The 18,831-nt window shown below is 63.5% G+C and overlaps 2 protein-coding genes across 6 annotated transcripts; one reads left to right on the forward strand and one right to left on the reverse strand.

The window, feature by feature from the left end:
- Positions 1-15: 15 nt before the first annotated feature.
- Positions 16-2,876, reverse strand: UNC93B1 (unc-93 homolog B1, TLR signaling regulator; the record flags this gene model as incomplete). The annotated part of the gene is made up of 10 exons (XM_035311599.1): positions 2,811-2,876; positions 2,230-2,309; positions 2,006-2,147; positions 1,605-1,920; positions 1,408-1,537; positions 1,224-1,317; positions 1,026-1,150; positions 775-957; positions 423-696; positions 16-198 (listed from the first exon to the last, which is right to left on the reverse strand). Coding segments are annotated over exons 2-10 (1,519 nt in total), but the record flags the coding sequence as incomplete, so codon positions are not given.
- On the forward strand, positions 1,738-18,263 carry LOC118157327 (aldehyde dehydrogenase family 3 member B1-like). Of its 5 annotated transcripts, none has more exons than XM_035311603.1 (12): positions 1,738-1,876; positions 3,920-4,061; positions 4,687-4,852; positions 5,128-5,290; positions 7,469-7,579; positions 7,686-7,806; positions 7,942-8,027; positions 8,242-8,323; positions 8,484-8,870; positions 9,160-9,326; positions 9,508-9,607; positions 11,140-11,746. In XM_035311603.1, the coding sequence occupies exons 3-12, from the start codon at positions 4,725-4,727 to the stop codon at positions 11,331-11,333; spliced, it is 1,539 nt and encodes a 512-aa protein (XP_035167494.1). In that variant the 5' UTR covers positions 1,738-1,876; positions 3,920-4,061; positions 4,687-4,724; the 3' UTR covers positions 11,334-11,746. The 5 variants fall into 5 exon arrangements, with proteins under 5 accessions (XP_035167494.1, XP_035167495.1, XP_035167492.1 ...); XM_035311602.1 differs by having other exon boundaries at positions 1,741-1,876; positions 3,821-4,061; XM_035311604.1 differs by lacking the exons at positions 3,920-4,061; positions 5,128-5,290; positions 7,469-7,579; ... (5 more) ...; positions 9,508-9,607; positions 11,140-11,746 and adding exons at positions 12,708-12,870; positions 13,554-13,664; positions 13,797-13,917; ... (4 more) ...; positions 15,550-15,649; positions 18,008-18,263 and having other exon boundaries at positions 1,739-1,876.
- Positions 18,264-18,831: the final 568 nt, after the last annotated feature.

An 18,831-nucleotide genomic window follows, 5' to 3' on the forward strand; every position in this document is an offset into this window, starting at 1 on the left:
CTTGGCCTGCGGGACAGCGGCGCTCAGCGGCGCTCAGCGGCCGGCCCCGCGCGGCCCTGGATCTGCCGGCCCCGCTCACCTTCATGGGCAGCCCCGACCACAGGTACACGGTGAAGATGGCCAGCGCCTGCCACCAGTGGTAGATGGTGAAGACGAAGTCTTGGCGCTCTTTGTCCTCGTACAGCATGCCCAGGAGGACTGCGGGAGGAGACGGGCGCGGGCTGTCAGTGTCCCCGCGCCGTGCCGCGGTCCCCTCTCCAGGCACTGCGGGTGCCCTGCTCTTTGCTCGTGGGTCCACAGAGCTGGGCACCGCCAGGCTGAGGTGCCGGGGGACACGGGGAGAGGACGTGCCAGGGAGCTGGGCACAACCTGGCCACACCAGGAGATGAAGGAGGGTGCGCCGGCACCTTCCCGGTACTCACTGCTAATGCCGGTCTTGTTGAGGGCGCTGCCCGTGCCCCAGAGCACGGCTATGGAGTAGAGCAGAGGCGCCTGCACCACGTACCGGGGCTCGGGCGCCCAGCAGAAGAGCGTCACCAGGATGGCGGCGTGGATGAGGGCTCCGGCCAGCAGCGGGCACTGCCGCCGCAGGCGCAGCGTGCAGAGGGCCAGGCTGGAGCAGGCGGAGGCGGAGAAGCCGTAGGCCATGAGGAGGTACGCCAGCTTCTCCAGCCCCAGGGCGCACACGCCGTAGTTCTGCGGCGAGGACAGGCTCAGCGTCGCCCGGCCGCGCCGTCCCCCCGCCGCCACCCCGACCCCATCCCCGCACCGTACCAGGGAGAAGCCGGTGCAGACGAAGAGCACCTCGAAGCCGCTGTAGATGAAGAAGGGGAGGAGGTGGCGGAGGCGATAGTCCCGCATGTGCTTGAAGGGCAGCTGGAAGATGTTCCCCCAGCCAATGCTGCGCAGGTCGATCTCCTCGGTGGGCCGGTAAGCCGAGCCGCACAGCAGCAGGACCTGATCGGGGCAGCGGCCGGTGAGGTGCCAGCAGCCACCCGGCCCTTCCCGCCCTGCCCCGCACTCACCACCAGCATGGCAAGGAAGGCGGCCGCCATCAGGACGCTCTCCACGATGATGAGGTTGACGCTGCGGGGCAGGCTGTGCAGCACCGTCTTGTTGAAGCCGGGCAGCGTGCCGTGGCTCAGCGTCCCTGCGGGGTGCACGCCGCGGCTCAGCACCCACCAGGGCAGTGCCCGCCGCCCCGCGCCGCCCCCTGCGCTCACCGCAGTGCTTCACCCCGTACAGCGTGTGGTTGAGCTGGTAGAGGTAGTTGTTGAGGAAGAAGAGCATGGGCATCTGTGCGCAGACGAAGCTCAGCTGTGGGACACGGAGCAGGGGGGGCACTCAGTCTCAGGCTGTCCCCTGTGTCCCCTCCCAGTCCCCACCTTGTTCCCCGCCAGCCCTCACGTGGAAGCAGGCGTAGAAGATGGTCTGGAAGACGATGACGTAGGTGCTGCAGGCACCCCGCGGCGCTTGCCGCTGCTCCTGCACGTGCTCCTCCTTGTAGTTGGCGTACTCGTAGTACTTCTGCGCCATCCTGCAGCGGGACGCGGGGGTCAGCCCGCCCCCCGACCCCCCCTGCCCACCCGCCCCCCGCTGCCTACCGCGTGATGTAGTGGCCCATGGAGGCCCAGAGGGGCACGATGGCCACCCCGATGGCCACGGCGGAGGGCACCAGCGTGAAGTAGCGCTCCCAGTAGTTGCTGGAGACGAAGAGGGCGTAGATCCCCACGGCCAGGAACATGGTCCACTTGGTGCCGAAGAAGCGGATGAGGACGGGCGTGTAGAGCAGCGCCGCCACCGGCGTGACGTTGATGCCCATCAGCACCTTGCGGTCGATGTCCTCCAGCTCCATGTTGCTGTACTTCACCTCCCGGTAGGTCTCGTCGTAGTGCAGGATGAGCTGCATCTGCAGCAGGCCTGGGGGCGGGCCAAGCGGCCGTCACACCGCTGCCCCAACGCCGAGGGGGGGTTCCCAGGGGTCCCCGAGGGGCCGGGGCCGTACCCAGGTAGACGCCGTAGGTGAGCGTGGCGGCCAGGCTGGCGGCCAGCACGTTCTTCACCACGCCGAGGCGCTTGCGGCGGAAGTACTTCTGCTCCTCCTCCTCCTCGTTGTAGTCGGGGTGCGTCCCCACCACGTCGTCCAGCTGTGGGCACCCCCCCGGTCAGCCCTGGGGGTGCCACCACTAGTGGGGAGCCCCCCTGTGGCCTCCTGTGCCCCCTCCTCACCTGCATCTCGGGGCCCAGCCCCTCGCCCGCCGCCAACTTGGCCGCATCCTGGCAGCAGCTGGGCTCTTCCATCGCTGCGTCTGTGGGGCAGACTGGGGGTGTCAGGGGGGTGCCACGTGTGTCCCGCCCCCCAAAATCCTGCACTTGCACCTGGCACCCCAAAACCTTGCACCGCTTGTGTCCTGCATCCCCAGACCCTGCACCCACGTGCTTTGCACCTCCGCATCCAGCACCCCTACACTGGCACCCCTGTGCCCTGCACCCCTAAACACTGAGCCCATCGTTCCTCTGTCCCCACACAGTGCACCCCCAAACCCCTTACCCTTGTGCCGGCCACCCCCAGGCCCTGCACCCCTGCGCCCCCAAACCCTGCACCCTTTTGCTGGGCACCCCCAGACCCAGCACCCCAAACCCTGCACCCTTTTCCTCCATCCTCACACTGTGCACCCCAAAACCCTGCGCCCGCAGACCCGGCGCCCCCAAACCCTGTGCCCGTTCTTTCTCCATCCTCACGCCGTGCGCCCCCAAGCCCCCAAGCCCCGCAGCCCGTGCCCCCCGCCGCAGCCCCGTGCCCCCGGTACCGGTACCCCGGAGCCGCCGCCGCGCTCGGGCCGGCCGGGGCGGAGCCGCCGCCGCTTCCTCTTTCGGACGGGGCGGGCGGGACCGGGGGCGTTTAAAGGAGCCGCACCGGGACCCCCCCGCGCCCCCAAACCGCCCCCTGCTGCCCCCCTCCCCTTCCCCCCAGCGCCCCAACCCCCGCAGGGACCCCTCCTCCGCGGCCCCGATTTGGGGCCATGGCTGGGGGTGCAGCCCCGCACTCTGTGCCCCGCCCCACACTGGGGTGCCCACGACCCCCCAGCACCTCCCAGGACACGCAGCCCCCTCTGCCTGGGTCTGTGGGGGCAGAGCTGGACCCCCCCTGTTTTTTCCATCCCCTGGGGGCCACGCAGAGCGTCCCCACCCTGGGCACGTCCCAAGTCGGGGTGCGGGGCCCTGGGGCGCACCCAGGTGCCACGAACCCCGATGTCCCTGCAGGTGTCCCCAACAGGCAGGTGGCTGCCAGCACCCCCACACCGCCCCGCTGCTCACCGAGAGGGGGGCACGGGCCGGGAGGGTCCCGCAGCGAGATGGGGGCACCTCCATCACGGGCACCGGTTTGGGGTGAATCCGCGCCCCTTTGGGGTTTGTGCTCCCCAGGATCTGGGGAGCATCGCCGCGGGGCTGCGCATGAGGCAGGGCTGCTGCCTTCCTGTTTACGAAGCGGGGTAATTAATTAGAGCGTGCGGGGAGCTGGCGGAGGGGAGGTGGGCGTGGGGCGAGCTCACCCCAGCGGCGATGGGATGGCAGCGGGCAGCCCTATGGATGGGGTCAGGGGCTGCTGGCTGGTGGCGTGTCCCCGTGGGGTCCCCATGGGCCGGGGTGGCCCTAGAGAAGAGGATGAGTGGTGCCAGTGGGTCAGGGCGATGCTGGGGAGCAGGGCGAGGGGTGTCTGGGGGGTGCTGTGGGTCAGGGTGGCTCTGGGACACAGGGCGAATGGTTTCCGTGGGGTGTCTGTGGGTCAGGGCTGACGGTGGTGGTTTGGGGGCAGCAGGGCTTCCCCAGCCCCACTGTCCCATGGGGGAGATCCCATCCCGGGCCTCATCCCCACTGCCAGCCCCACAGAGGCGGGGTGCTGTCTCCCCACTGCCAGCCCCACGGAGGCGGGGCACTGTCCTGCCCGCCCCCGGCCATGGGGCCAGGCCACCTGCCCCACAGCATTTAGGAGGGACGCCCCAAGCCTCGGCAGTGCCAGCCCGGCCTCGCGCTCCTCTCGCCACCGCTCAGCCCCACAGGTAGGTGCCTCCGGGCCCCCTGCGCAGCGCTCGGCTGCCCCACGGCCGGGCTTCGCTGTGGGGCACCCCACTGGGGGGTTCACTCGAGGAAGGGTGGGTGCATCGGGCATGGATTGGGGCACTGAGAGCAGATGTGGGGCTGCTGCTCTGTGCCCCGTGTCTGGACACATCTTCGTGCGATGCCATGCCCAAAGGCGTGCTGGGGCAGTGCCGCTGCTGCCTCACGCCCAGGTCCGTGGGGATCCCTTTGGGGCAGCCTGGGATGCTGCCTGACATCGGGGGCTCTGGGCATCCCAGGTCCCCCAGGGTGACCCCGTGTTGGCGGGGCAGGCCCATAGCCGGAGGCTGGTGGCCGCCCGGGCGCGTGAGGACGTCCCGGGAATCCCAAGCATCTCCTGCCGGGCGCACCGGGGCCTCCGGCTGCTGCCGGGCTGAGTCACGTCGCGGCCGGGACGGCCTCGAGCATCCCAGCCTCCTTCAGAGCTGCTGCGGGCTGGCACGAGCACGGTGCCTCACTGCAGGTGGCTTCTTCTGGGGTCAAGCCAGCATCTCCGGGGTTCCCCACAACAGGGTGGGCGCAGACCCCGTCTGCCTGCACCGTAACCAGTCCCACATCTCTCCCCAGGGCCCGTGGAGACCGGCAGCTCCTTCCTACAGCCCAGCATGCAGCAGCCCCACGAGCCCCCCGTGCAGCAGCCCCCGGGCTGTGGCAAGCTCATCCCCGTGGGTGGCAACGCTGGAGGGTGTGCCGGTGCCATCCCGAAGGGACCGGTGATCTGCAGCACCGTGTGGTGAGAGCGAGGGGCTGGGGGCAGCAGGGAGGTGGGCAGGGGGTGCTGTGGTGGTGCCGGTGGGGCACTGGGGATGAATCCGGGCAGCCACAACGGGGCCCTGCGGAGCAGGAGTTTGGGGACAAGGTGAGCAGAAGGAGCCCCAGCTCCTGGCACTGAGGGGGAGGCCTGGGTGGTCTGGGATGATGCCGGGACATGGAGCTCCTGTCCCTCGTCACCTGGAGCACCAGGGGCAAGAGCAGGGCCGGGTCCCTCTGACGCTCGCATCCCCACAGCGGGAACCCCTACGCAGGGCTGGTGAGCCACCTGCGGGCAGCCTGGCTTTCGGGGAAGACGCGGCCCTTGGAGTACCGCTTGGCCCAGCTGGAGGCCCTGGGCCGCTTCCTGGAGGAGAAGAAGCAGGACATCCTGGAGGCCACTGCCTTGGACATGGGCAAGGTGAGAGGAGCTGGCAGCTGGCTGCTATGGTTTCCTTGTTGGGGTCTCACAAACCCCCTTCTCTGGGTCTTGTATCCTCCTGGGTGCAGGTATGGGACTCTGGGCATCGCGGCCCCTCGGCAGGCTCTTGCATCCCCCATGGTGTGCTGCGGGCTGGCACGGGGCACCCATAGGTGCTGGGTCTCCGCAGAGCTCTCCGCAGCCGGGATTAGCTGGAGTTTACGAGGGGCCACGCTGCTGGACGGGCTCAGTGCCACTCGCCCTGTTCCCTTCCCCTGTGTTGGCCAGTGCCAGGTGGGATTCTCGGCGTTACCGAGCTTCCCCCTGGCATCCGCCATGAGCCCTGTGCCCCAGGTGGCCTCGCGGAGGCCCAGGTGTCCAGGGGTGCTCCTCGCCGTCCCGGTCACAGCCGGGATTACCGGCGTTGTGCAACGTGCTGGCCTTGCACATTCCTCCTGCGTGCCAGCGGCACGGGGACCTATTTCTCTTGCACGGTGCTGTGGTGCGGGCAGGGACCTGATGTGGCTCTGGGGATTGCGGCACCCCTGGATCTCTCAGATAAACTGTTGAGGAGGCAGGGAGCCTCCCCATGGGGGACAAGTGGATTCTCTGCTCAGTGCTTCAGGACCCTTTTCCTGCTTCTTCCTTTCTTGACGTGTCGTGCAGCTCAACAGCCACCTGCATGCTTTGGTCACGCGGTGTTAGGAAAGGTGTTCCTTGGGGTGTTTTGCCCCGGCGCAGCGTAACTGGGCTTATCTGGCTGTGGCAGCGCTTGGCTCACCGGGGCCACATCTGTGCACACATCAGCGCGGTGCCCGTGCCCGCCCGAAATCTCCCAGGGCTCCTAATTGCCTTGTTTGTTTGGGGTGAGAACCTTCTGCTTCAGCCAGGGGTAGATATGCATCGGCACCCAAAGTGCGTCGTTCACCTCTCCTAATTGTATGTAATTAGAGCCGGGTGTCTAGTAATACGCTTGTTATGCAGGCAGGCCTTCATAGCTAGATGGACAATTCATCTGCTCTTACGCACCGAGGTGGGTGCCTCGCCCCCAGGGATGCCGGTTTCTCCCCACTGATGATCGAAGGCACCTGGGTGACCTCAGACTTAATGTCCCATCGCACAGCCACCCTTCGTGTCCCACCAAAACCCTCAACGGCCCCATCTTCACCAGCGGTTTCCTCATCCTCCCAGTGCTGTAACTGGCTGCCCGCACTGTGAGCAGCCCCATTGCTTCGCCGGGCACGTGTCGAGGAGCTCGGGAGCTGCTGGGGACCCAGAGGGCCCTCAAGTGGGGCTCGATGGTGGAGCCCCCAGGGAGCATCAGAGGTCAGGGGCTTTGCAGACTCGCCTTAATAGCACAAAGAGCTTCGCTCTCCAGGACCACAGGGTATTCCCGAGCCTGCCAAACTCAGTTCTGGTGCCTTCGTGCTTTTCCCCCATGAGCGAGCCTCGGCCGTGCTGCTGTGCTGCGGTTATGTCAGCGGAGAGGACTCGTGCGCAGGAAATGCCTCCGCAGCCCCTGCGATTCTGGCTCAGACGCCCAGCCCGCACGCCGCTCCCGACTCATGGTCAATTTAGTCACCGCCTGTTGGGATGGTTTATCTCGCAGAAACCTGCTGGGTTTGTTTAATTCCCCGCACCTTGCCCAACCTGCCTGTCCCAGCCGCGTGCCGGCTCGGCACAGCAGCCCCGGGAGCTGCGGGGATTTTCCTGCCTGGTGGCGTTGGGCCGAGCTCCGTCCCGCGGGGCGGTCACGAGGTGCTTGCTCTTCTTCGTGTTGCTGTTTGAACAAAGCGAGCTCTTGAGGCCAGCTCTTGTGCGTGGGCTGTGGAAGGAGGCGCTGGGCTCTGCGTCCAGCTCCTGCACCCAAGCGGTCAGCGTGCGGTGACTTGTGGCCACAAGGGCAAAGGCACCAGTACAAGAGCACGGTGTGGTCCAAAATACATTCAATATCGTTTTTTTTTCCTCTGGCCAAATACCTATTTTCATAAAATTTCAGTGACTGTGATGTTCCCCAGCGGCTGCAGGAGAGAATGGCTATTCCTGCTTAATAGCTTCTCCTCAATAGCTTCTTCTGCTCTGCCCTTCGTGGGCAGACGAGGGGGCAGATGTCTCCTGTGGGTGGGGGGGGGTTGGGGTCGGTGTTGGGGTGACGCTTATGGTGATGTCTGTCCCCAGCCATCCTTTGAGGCCTATTTCACCGAGATCCTCCTCTGCAAGAACGAGCTCAACAACACCCTTAACAACCTGTCCCACTGGATGAAGGACGAGCACGTGGACAAGAACCTGGTAGGGCAGAAGCTCCGGGCTGACCTGGGAAGGGAAGAGGGGGAGACAAAGTGAAAAGGGGCAGAGCGGGTTCGGGAATGGCACTGAGCTGGGGCCTTTCTTGCAGGTGACGCAGCTGGACTCGGCCTTCATCCGCAGGGACCCCTACGGGGTGGTGCTCATCATCGCGCCCTGGAACTACCCCATCCACCTCTTCCTGGTGCCCCTCATCGGGGCCATCGCTGCCGGTGAGGCTGGGCTGCAGGGAGCCAGATCTGCCTCCTGCCCCAGGACACAGGCAGCACCCAGGCACCAGCATGGGGACCTGGTCTGGGGTGCCAGGACCATGTCACAGCCCTGATGTCCTGTCCCTCTCCCCGCAGGGAACTGTGTGGTTGTCAAACCCTCAGAGATAGCCAAGAACACCGAGAGGCTTGTTGCCGAAATGCTGACCTGCTACTTGGACAGTGTAAGAAGCTCTCCCTGTCCCTGTCCTGTGGCTGGGGCATTCCCACCCCTTGCTCACACCGAGCTGTGCCCTGTGCCTCCTCAGCACTGTGGCTCCTTCCTCTGTGCTCAGCCAGTGGCCATGGGCCCAGCAGCCCGGGGTGCTGTTAGCGGGGATGGGGATAGAGTGACCTGGGCAGGTGCTGACAGAGGGGCCGCTTCCTCTTACGCCACAGGACTGCTTTGCCGTGGTGACCGCGGGCGTGCAGGAGACCACCAGGCTGCTGGAGAACAAGTTTGACTACATCTTCTTCACTGGTACGTCCCGAGAGCCAAAGCCTCGGGCTGGGACCTGATGGAGGACCTGGGGTGAAGGTCTGGTGGGACTTGGTGCTCTTTCCCCCGGAGTACCACACCCCAGAGCCGGGCTGCAGCGTGGTGGGATTCCTGCCGTGACACATCCCCTTGTGGCCCGCAGGCAGCCCCTCCGTGGGCAGGATCGTGATGACGGCCGCTGCCAAGCACCTGACGCCGGTGACGCTGGAGCTGGGGGGCAAGAACCCCTGCTACGTGTCCGACACCTGCGACGTGCAGAACGTGGCCCGGAGGGTGGCCTGGGGACGCTTCTTCAATGCGGGGCAGACCTGCATCGCGCCCGACTACATCCTGTGCAGCGTGGAGATGCAGGACAAGCTGATGCCCGCCCTGCGCGAGGCCATCACCGAATATTTTGGCCCCAACCCGCAGGAGTCCCCCGACTTTGCCCGCATCGTGGGGGACAAGCAGTTCCGCCGCGTGCGGGCGCTGCTGTGCAGCGGGCGCGTGGCCATCGGGGGACAGACGGACGAGAAGGAGCGCTACATCGGTGAGGGCGCCTGAGCGCGGTGTGTCGTGTGGGGAGCGAGGAAGCACCTGGCGTGGGGATGTGATATGGGGAAGTGGAGATATGGTGCGAGCCACGACCGCAGGGAAGGCTCTGCAGCTGCCTTTAGGCAGAGACGCAGCGAGATCGTTGAGGGCTCAAAGCTGCAGTCTGCAGGGGATGCAGAGCATCTTCTGCGGGGGAAAGGAATCTGTGAAGCAGCAGCCCAGGGCTTGTGTGAGCACCTGCGCCTGTGCAGTGAGCGATGCATTGCTTTAACCCTTCTCCACAGCCCCCACAGTGCTGGCAGACGTGCAGCCCTCCGATCCTGCCATGCAGGAGGAGATCTTTGGGCCCATCCTGCCCATCGTCGTCGTGGCCAACATGGACGAAGCCATTGACTTCATCAACGCGCGGCCCCGGCCGCTGGCCATCTACGCCTTCTCCTGCGACAGCAAGGTGCGTGCGGTCCACGGAGCCCAAAAGGGACTGAGAGAAATGGGGCAGCAGGGCTGGTGCCCACCCTGCTGACACTCTGGGGCATGCTCTGGGCACCCCGGGCTGGGGGAAGAGTTAGCTGATGTCTGAGCAGCGCTGCCACCGAGCCAGCAGTCCATAGCCACATCTCTTCCCCTCCCAGGTGGTGAACCAGGTGCTGGAGAGGACGAGCAGCGGCAGCTTCTGCGGCAACGACACCCTGATGCAAGTGACACTGACCTCGCTGCCCTTCGGTGGCATTGGTAGGTCCACAGCCCCCAACCTGCCTGTCTGGGGCAGACGCGGCTTGTCTCACCAGAAGCCTTTTGCTTTGCTGTGCCTGGGCTGAGCCCTGGGGCTTTGCAGCTCTGTTTGTGCTGAGCAGTTGTTGAGCACCACAAGGTTTCTTCTCTCTGTGGCTGCTGGCCCAAGCAGCGTTCCACAGTGTGTCAGGGGAAATGCCTCACGTAAAATGTAGGGAAGTTTGTACCACTTGGGTATTTCCTTGGTATTTGTGAGCAGCAAGGGCAACGTGAGTGGATTTTGTGCCTTCCCTGCTTAGGCTGACTTGGGAGCTCCTCAGGCGCTGCTGTCTTTGGTCAATCCATCGCTGCTCCTTGTCTGGCAGCACTGTGCTTCTTGGGTAGGTGAGCTTTCCTCCTGCAGGCAGCGTGGTGCTGGGTCGGAGCCCTTAATGTCACTCAGGAGCGTGCTTACACCTTTACTCTGCAATTTAAGACTAAGTATTAACAGTAAAACACTTAGGAATGTCAGGGAAATCTGCCTGTGGTAATGCAGAGATCCTCCTCAGCCAGGAGGAAGAAGTACCAGCTTTTCAGTGTCCTTATATGAGCACAGCAATTGTTTTTTCAGGTAAAAAGTGAGGTCTCCTGAGCACTGGGTTCTGGTTGTGGAATTGCCTACAGTGAGATGTCCGGGGAAGAGCACGACTGGAATACAGGAAGAATTTGATGATGCTTCCCCAGAATACTTTCCTAATCTCGTGGTCTCTTCCCTAGAATATTCTCTGGAGATTACTGTGGGGAAGAGACTCCACGTGCTCAGCATCTCTGTCAGAGCTGACAGCTGATTCAGACATAATAAGATGCCGAGACAGGAAAGCAGAATTAATTCCTTACCTGACTGTGGATCAGGGAACAATTGGTGGTGGTTCCTGTGCCGTAACTTATCTTTATGGAAATGATTCAGAGAAACGGCCTCAAATTATCAGGTGGAGGGCCTGAAGTCATCAGGGTGAGATGGCATCTGCCAAAGCTTCCGCAGTAACCTGGCTGTGAAGTCACTGGGCTATTAACCGTGACGTGCAGCCTCAAGCTTAAATCAGCCACAGGAATCAGGGGAACCAGCATTGCCAATGTGCTGCTGATTTTTAAGAGCTCCAGGAAGAGGCTGACCTTCGTTCCAGGCAGGGTGGTGGCCCCTAACCGTGGGTACGTATGGTAGGGCACCGCTGAGGTTGCAGAGGGAAATCAGGCATCATAGACCCAGCAGAGCTTTGTGAAGGGCCTGTGACCGCGTAGAAAACGTAGACCAGTCACAATGATGCACGTGGAACTCCAAGCAGTGGTGAGCTACAGGGATTATCTGGCACTGTGTGACTGAGGAGCCGTAGAGCTGGACAAGGAACAGGGGAAGGCAAGAGGTCCTGTGGGAGAACTGCGAAGGGCAAGAGGTCCTGAGGGAGATTTGCCTGAGAAAAGCCTGCAGCCCTGGGGCTCAGGGTGGGCAGGAGGAGAGTCCTGTAGCAAGTCTGGACCTGTGCTGTCTGTTGCAGGTAACAGCGGCTTGGGGAAATACCACGGCAAGTTCACCTTCGACACCTTCTCTCAGCACCGCGGCTGCCTGCACCGCAACATGGGCCTGGAGGCCATCAACAGCCTGCGCTACCCGCCCTACAACCAGCAGAAGCTGGGGCTGATGACGGCCACCTTCGAGATCAAGCGCAAGGGCATGTGCACCCTGCTCTGAGGAGTGCCCCGTGCCGCTCATGGACTGACCGGGCTGGGGATACGTGGTTGGGGCCTGCAGGGTGAAACCCCCTTTTTCTGCACCGCTCCCTCTGTCCCGTGCCACATCCTTTGCCTCACTGCCACCCGATGTGTGTTGGACAGCGGGGACACACCCCTCCTGCACGCTCGCTCCTGCCCAGCTTCCTCTGCTCTGGACCGTGTGCTGTGATATAGCTAAAATGGCAAAAAAAAATCTTGTTTTCACCCCAGACTTCTCTTCTTGGCAGAGAAGCAGCCCCCTGGACGTTGAGGACCAGCAGTTAGCCCCATCTCTCGTTAGATGACCCTTTCCTTCCCTGTGAACCTTGCTCTCCTGACAGCTGTTGCTTTTTCCTCCGTGTAACTCTGCTTTAGTAAAGACTTTGCATTGAGTTCTGTGGCCTCTCCTCGTGCCTCCTTCACCTGCCTGGGGGTGCAGGGAGTGGGAGAAGACGAGAGGGAAACCTGACCGTGGGGTTAACCCTGCGCCCCTGCCCAGCCCCCAGACACCCTCTTGTGTCCCCAGATATCCCCATGTCCCCCGTGGGGACCCTCACTCATGACACGGCCGTGGGGACAGTTGGCACTCAAGGAACTCTGCACTGGCAGCCCCTTGGGGATGCCTGGCTGCAGCACCATGTGCCGGGGCTGGCCCGGAGAGGCAGGGCAGGGCTGTCCCGCTGCGAGGAGCCGCGGCACTGCATTCCCCTTGCCGCCAGCCACCTCCCCGCTGGAGGCATGTTTTGGGCTCACCGTCATCCCACAGCACGATCTGTGGTGGCATCCCATGTCCCCGGCGGTTTGGGCTGGAGCAGAGCCAGCAGTGACGCAGGGAGCCAAGGGGAAGGGCAGGAAGCTGGCAGCCTCCCCGCTCCGCGGACGGGGGGCAGCCTCTGCCTGCACCCTGCGCGCAGCAGGGACGTGGCTGCGGTGCCAGGGTGCTGAGCGGGCTCCCCAGAGCCACCTCCTCCGGGTGTAAGGCTCCCCGTTAGCCAGGACCGCACGGGAACGCGGGCTTTGCAGCCTCCTGACTCTCCCCAGGGCTGCTGGAGGCTGTCGGCTGCTTTCCACAGCCCGGCATGGAGGAGCCCTGCAGGGAGAAGCCCCCAGGCAGTGATGCTGGCACAGCCCCCGAGGATGAGGGTGGCACGAGGTGAGAGCAAAGGGATGGCAGCGCGTGGCTGTGACACACGGGAGGCAGGAGGTACCCGGAGTCCCTGCCCGCTCCCCGGCTGCCCCAGTTGGATGCTAGGTGGGCACCGGGCTGGGGGACATGGAGCTCCTGTGCCTCAGCACCCGGAGGGGCTGCACTGGGGATGGGGTCCCCCTGATGTCCCCGTCCCCGTCCCCGCAGTGGGAACCCCTACGCGGGGCTGGTGAGCCGCCTGCGGGCAGCCTGGCTATCGGGGAGGACGCGGCCCTTGGAGTACCGCTTGGCCCAGCTGGAGGCCCTGGGCCGCTTCCTGGAGGAGAAGAAGCAGGACATCCTGGAGGCCCTCGCCTTGGACATGCGCAAGGTGTGGCCACTGGTATTGGGCAAGGGGCTGGGGGAGCCGGGGGGTCTGTGCTGGGCTTGGAGCCGGTGGGTGTGGATGGAGGCAGTGATGAGGAGACTGTGTCCCAGCCCAGCTGCTCCCACCCCTACCAGGAGCAGCCCACGAGGGCTGCACAACCCAGCCTGCTCGGCCTGGCGCTTGGCTCGGAGGTGACGCACTGCCTGGCCTTGTCCCCGGAGCCTTTGCCTGCAAAGCCCCCAGGGTGGATGAGGGCGTGGGGAGCACCCGGAGATGTTCCTCCATCCCCATGCGCAGCAGCCTCAGCGTGCAGGGTCGCTGAGGGACGGGGCAGAGCAGACCCTCAAAGAGCTCCAGGCCCCCCACCAGATACCTCCCCGCTTTGGTGCTGCTTGTTTTCCTGCACTGTGGGCACCTCACAGGGCTCCTCATCTTCTGTTCTCCGTCCAAGCTGTTAACTTCCACTCAAATAACCACCCCGTCCTCACCACAGGAGGAGGTGCAGAGCGATGCTTGGCCCCTTTTGGGAATCCGGTGCTGCATTTCACCCCTTCCCCACAGTCCCCAGCCCCGGCTGGAGGCTCCTCCCAAGGCTTGGTGTCGTCCCATTGCCTGGGTTAAAACCACACGGGGTGGGCGTGGGAGCACGTGGCGGTGATGATGGGCACGGTGCTCTGCGTCCCCAGCCGCCCTTTGAAGCCGAATTCTCCGAGGTCCTCCTGTGCAGGAACGAGCTCAATGAGTGCCTGAACAACCTGTCCCGCTGGATGAAAGACGAGCAGGTGGACAAGAACCTGGTAAGGGGGAAGAGGAGGGCGAAAGGACCTTGCCAGGGCGAGCTGTGTGCAAGACTGGAGCATGGAAGGGGGGCGTTCACGTGGGGACCTGTCCCACCACAAAGTGCTCCTGATGTGGTGGGTGCCCTGCAGGCGACGCAGCTGGACGTGGCCTTCATCCGCAGGGACCCCTACGGGGTGGTGCTCATCATCGCGCCCTGCAACTACCCCATCTACCTCCTCCTGGTGCCCCTCATCGGGGCCATCGCCGCTGGTCAGGCTGAACCCATCCCCTGCCTGCAGGACGCAGACAGCACGTGCCGGGGCTGGGGACCCTGGTGCGGGGTGCCAGCACATCCGGCTGTGACCACGTCGGTGCTCCAATGTCCTCTCCATCTCCCCCTAGGTAACTGTGTTGTCGTCAAACCCTCGGAGATCACCAAGAACAGCGAGAGACTCGCGGTGGAAGTGCTGCCCAGGTACCTGGACAAAGTAAGAAGCTCTCCCCGTGGCTGGATTCTTCCCACCCGCTGCACGCACTGGGCATGTCCCACCTCTGAGTCCTCCAGGAGATGCGATGCTATGTCTGACCTTGCCCATTCTGCTTCTGCCACGTACTGGGGTCCCTGTGGCCTTGGCTCTTCGAGCACCAGCCCCTGGCTGCCCCACTGCTCGCTCAGCCCCAGGGTGGTGTTGGTGGGGATGAGGACGGAGTGGCACAGTGGGACCCTTCCTCGTATGCCGCAGGACTGCTTTGCCGTGGTGACCGCAGGCATGCAGGAGACCACCAGGCTGCTGGAGAACAAGTTTGACTACATCTTCTTCACTGGTACGTCCCGAGTGCCAGAGCCTCAGGCTGGGACCTGATGGAGGACCTGGGGTGAGGGTCCGGTGGGACTTGGTGTGCTCTCCCTGGAGTACCACATCCCAGAGCCGGGCTGCAGCCACTGTGACACATCCCCTTGTGGCCCGCAGGCAGCCCCTCCGTGGGCAGGATCGTGATGACGGCCGCTGCCAAGCACCTGACGCCGGTGACGCTGGAGCTGGGGGGCAAGAACCCCTGCTACGTGTCTGACACCTGCGACGTGCAGAACGTGGCCCGGCGGGTGGCCTGGGGACGCTTCTTCAACGCGGGGCAGACCTGCATCGCGCCCGACTACATCCTGTGCAGCGTGGAGATGCAGGACAAGCTGGTGCCCGCCCTGCGCAAGGCCATCACCATGTTCTATGGCCCCAACCCTCAGAAGTCCCCCGACTTTGCCCGCATCATGGGGGACAAGCAGTTCCACCGTGTGCGGGCGCTGCTGTCCAGTGGGCGCGTGGCCATCGGGGGACAGACGGACGAGAAGGAGCGCTACATCGGTGCGGGCTTGCATTTCGGATAAGTGTGTTCCACCTTGCATGGGGTGGGGGTGGGTTTTGGAGGGGGGCTTGCATCCCGAGGGGAGCCAGAAGGGTTATTTAGAGAAGGTCTGCATGGGAGCTGGGCAAGGCAGCCAGCCTTGGAGGAGGAACCTGGCTCTGCACAGGTCAAGGTGTCTCCTCCAGCCTCATGCATGGGTTTCTTCCTCTGCAGCCCCCACGGTGCTGGTGGACGTGAAGCCCTCTGATCCTGCCATGCAGGAGGAGATCTTTGGGCCCATCCTGCTCATCATCACTGTGGCCAATGTGGAGGAAGCCATTGACTTCATCAACAGCCGTGAGCGGCCGCTGGTTGTGTATGCCTTCTCCTCCGACAGCAAGGTAGAGCACACGGGCTGCATGGAGCCCATCCCACGCTCCTTGGTGTGCCTTCAGCCATGTTCGTGTCCCAAAGATCGTAGCTGGAGCAGAGATCTGGGGGGAGAAGCAGGGAGTGCAGGGACAGGGCACCAGAGCCACATCCCCTTCTCCCTTCCCCTCCCAGGTGGTGAACCAGGTGCTGGAGAGGACGAGCAGCGGCAGCTTCTGCGGCAACGACACCCTGATGCAAGTGACACTGACCTCGCTGCCCTTCGGTGGCATTGGTAGGTCCACAGCCCCCAACCTGCCTGCCTGGGGCAGACGCGGCCAGGCCCCCGGTTTGTCCCGCCAGAAGCCTTTTGCTTTGCTGTGCCGGGGCTGAACCCTGGGGCTTTGCAGCTCTGTTTGTGCTGAGCACCCCAAGGCTTCTTCTCCCTGCGGCTGCTGGCCCAAGCAGCGTTCCCTGCATACAAAGAGATGTCTTATTTAAAAAGTCGGGAATCAGAACATGGCCAGCGTATCTCTAGACCCTCATTTTTTGGTGGATCTCCATTTTGGACTCCGGGTCTGAATACCGCCCAGTTCCTTATGAATTCCCAAACATCCACGTGTTCCTTCAGACAACCTCCTGAAGACACAAATTGCGTAAAACTGTTGGGGAGTAAACAGCACGGGATCACATGGAGCTGGAGATGCTGCAAAGGCTAACAGCTTTACAAGGCACTTGCCACCATCCCCCCTGAGCTGGGGAATCATCCAAGAGTGTGCAGTTTCCAGTGGTGCTCCTCGGTGCTTCACACAAAGCTTCTTGCAATCAGCAGACCCTGGGAAGGTCCCATTTTTATTCTGAGCTGGAGTTTCCTGCTGCAGAAAGGCCGCTGAGAAGGCACTCACTCGGCTTCCTGCAGCCTCACGGTCTTCTCCATGTGCCCTGGCCACCAGGCAGCACTTTCAGCTTTATGCCTGGGAAACTCAAGGCATCAGGCAAGGATCCCCTGTGACGTGAAGGAAGTGAGTGTCTGCTGCAAGGTCTGTAGCCCCCATGTTGCAGAGGGTGCACGCATTTCTGAGCTCCTGTGGGATGTTTTCTATCCGGAGCATCAGCTGGAAGAGGTTCCTTTCCTTCTCTGATGTCTTGCAAAGGCTTCAGAGCACAGCTGTGTCCAGGTCTTCACTCTTTTCCACCACGACCCTGTGCAGATGTATCAGTAGGAGCAGAGCAGGGACGACTGATATCCCAGAGGTATCTCCACCTGTCTCCAGCTCAGAGGATTTGCTACACCAGAAGGATCCCATGTGCTGGGGGGTCTCCAGGCACTTATCTAGGTCCTCCCTGAATCCAGGAGAACTTCTGGTCACCACAATTCCTGTGTGACACACCGTTTAACATCTCATGGGGAGAAACAGCACGCCGGGGCTGGGATTCTTCTGGCCCATTCTGGATGTCTCCTTAGGCTGAAGAAAACATGTTATCGAGAGGTCCCTCCTTGGAGAGGAAGGAGTCCAGGTGATGGAGACACCCGTGTCTGATGATGAGCCTTCCTACCAGCTCTGGTTTTCCACCTGGCTGACAGCAGCTTTCATCCTTGTTGGATCTGAACACAACCAGCACTGAATCAGAACAGCCTGGGCTGGAAGGGACCTCAGACAACCGTCAGGTCCAACCTTAACTGGGAAAGGGGAGCCTGGAGGAGATTATCCAGCACGCCGTCCCTCAGCTTGATCAGGCTTTGTGTTTTCTCAGGTGGACTGACCAACTCAAGCCGACTCACAGCATTTTATCCCACCAGATGTGGGCGTACTGTTGGGTTTCTTTACTTGCTGCCAGCCTGCCTGGCTTTCCGGTGCCGGCCAGCTTTCACCTCCTGGCAGCCAGCCCACCCATCCTTGGGGAACGTCCCCACAGGAGCTACCTCTGTGCTCTCCAGCTGTAGGGCCAGAGCCAGCGTGGAGGGTGAGGAGGCGTTCGGGAGGCTGTAAGTGTGGTGGAGAAGATGCTGTGCTAGGGAAGTGGGGCTGCTGGTGCCTGCTCTGGCACCAGGTGAGGTTTTGCAACCAGGAACTTCCATTTTCATGTCGGGCCAAAACGAGAACAGAAACTTAAGAGGAGAAGGAGGAAGATGTGGTGCAACAAGAGTTTAAGACAAAGAAACGAAACCATTTTAAGACAAAGAAATGAAAACAATTCACCAAGGGTTTTAATTACTTCTGGAGATGGGGACCCACCTCCCTGCATCTTCAGGGGCACCCCATGAAGAAGACCCACCTGTCCCAGGCTGGTACAAGCCAAGCACAGAGGGCGAGGACAGGAGGGCAGCGAGGAGGTGGCATTTGGGGTCCTCTCCCCAGTGCCACAGGACGATGAGAAAGGCTTCAGCCTGGCACCCCAGCTCAGATGCAGGACAGCCCCTCCTGCGTGGAGATGATGTTCTGCACAGGTGCTTTTCGGTAGATGCCTTCCGAGCCTCGCTGAACACAGAGAGCTTCACGTCGGTAGTGTCGTGGTGCCCTGCGGCGGTCTCTGTAGCTTTGCTGCCCCTTCCACGCCAACTCAGAGCGGGCAGCAGTTGGGCGGGAGGTTAATTTCGGGGTGGCCCTCGCTGGGCGCCGTCACAAGGCGGGGCCCGTGCTGTGTGTTGCAGGATCCAGCGGCCTGGGGACGTACCACGGCCGCTTCACCTTCGACACCTTCACCCACCGCCGCGGCTGCCTGCAGCGCGGCACCGGCCTGGAGCCCATCAACGCCCTGCGCTACCCGCCCTACGGCCCGCACAAGATGGGGCTGGTCCGCGCCGCCACCGCCGTCAAGCGCCAGGGGGACTGCGCCCTGCTCTGAGGGGCCACCGTGGGGCCACCACGGCCACCGTGGGGCCACCGTGGGGCCACCAAGGGGCCACCCCGGCCCCACCATGGTGCCCCCACAGCTCCACCACGGCCCCACCAGGACCACGGAGGCCCTCCAGGGCCGGTCAATGAATGCTGTCAGCGGCTGCAGCCTCCCAGTGCTTCCCTGCGCCCGCCGCCATCGCGGTGCCCCCCACGGCCCCCTGGGTGCGGCTGGGGGCCCGGGGGGAGGAATGGGCAGCGTAGGGCTTGGGGCGGGACCGTGCCTCCGCAGCCGCACGCTTCCGCCCTCACTTCCCTCTGACCAATCGCCGCGCCGCCCGGCCGCCGCTCAGCCAATCCGCGGGCACCTGGCTGAAGCACCTGTTGTTCTCCCCGCGCGGACGCATTCCGCACCGCCAATCAGCCAGAACTAACCAATAGAAAGCGAGATCAGGCCGTGCGGCCCCCCCCCCTTCTCCCCGAGGTCCCGCCCTCAGCGCGGCTGCCCTCCCCGTGAAGCCGGCGGCGCTCTGCGCATGCGCCGTATCCCTTCGCGCCAGCGCGCTGCGCCTTGGGGGCGGGCCAGGGGTCAGGACGGCCGGGTCCTTGGGGGAGGTGAGGCCGGGCCGGGGGGGGCCTG

The sequence above is a fragment of the Oxyura jamaicensis genome (assembly GCF_011077185.1).
Source record: "Oxyura jamaicensis isolate SHBP4307 breed ruddy duck chromosome 5 unlocalized genomic scaffold, BPBGC_Ojam_1.0 oxy5_random_OJ71882, whole genome shotgun sequence".
NCBI classification, from domain to species: domain Eukaryota; kingdom Metazoa; phylum Chordata; class Aves; order Anseriformes; family Anatidae; genus Oxyura; species Oxyura jamaicensis.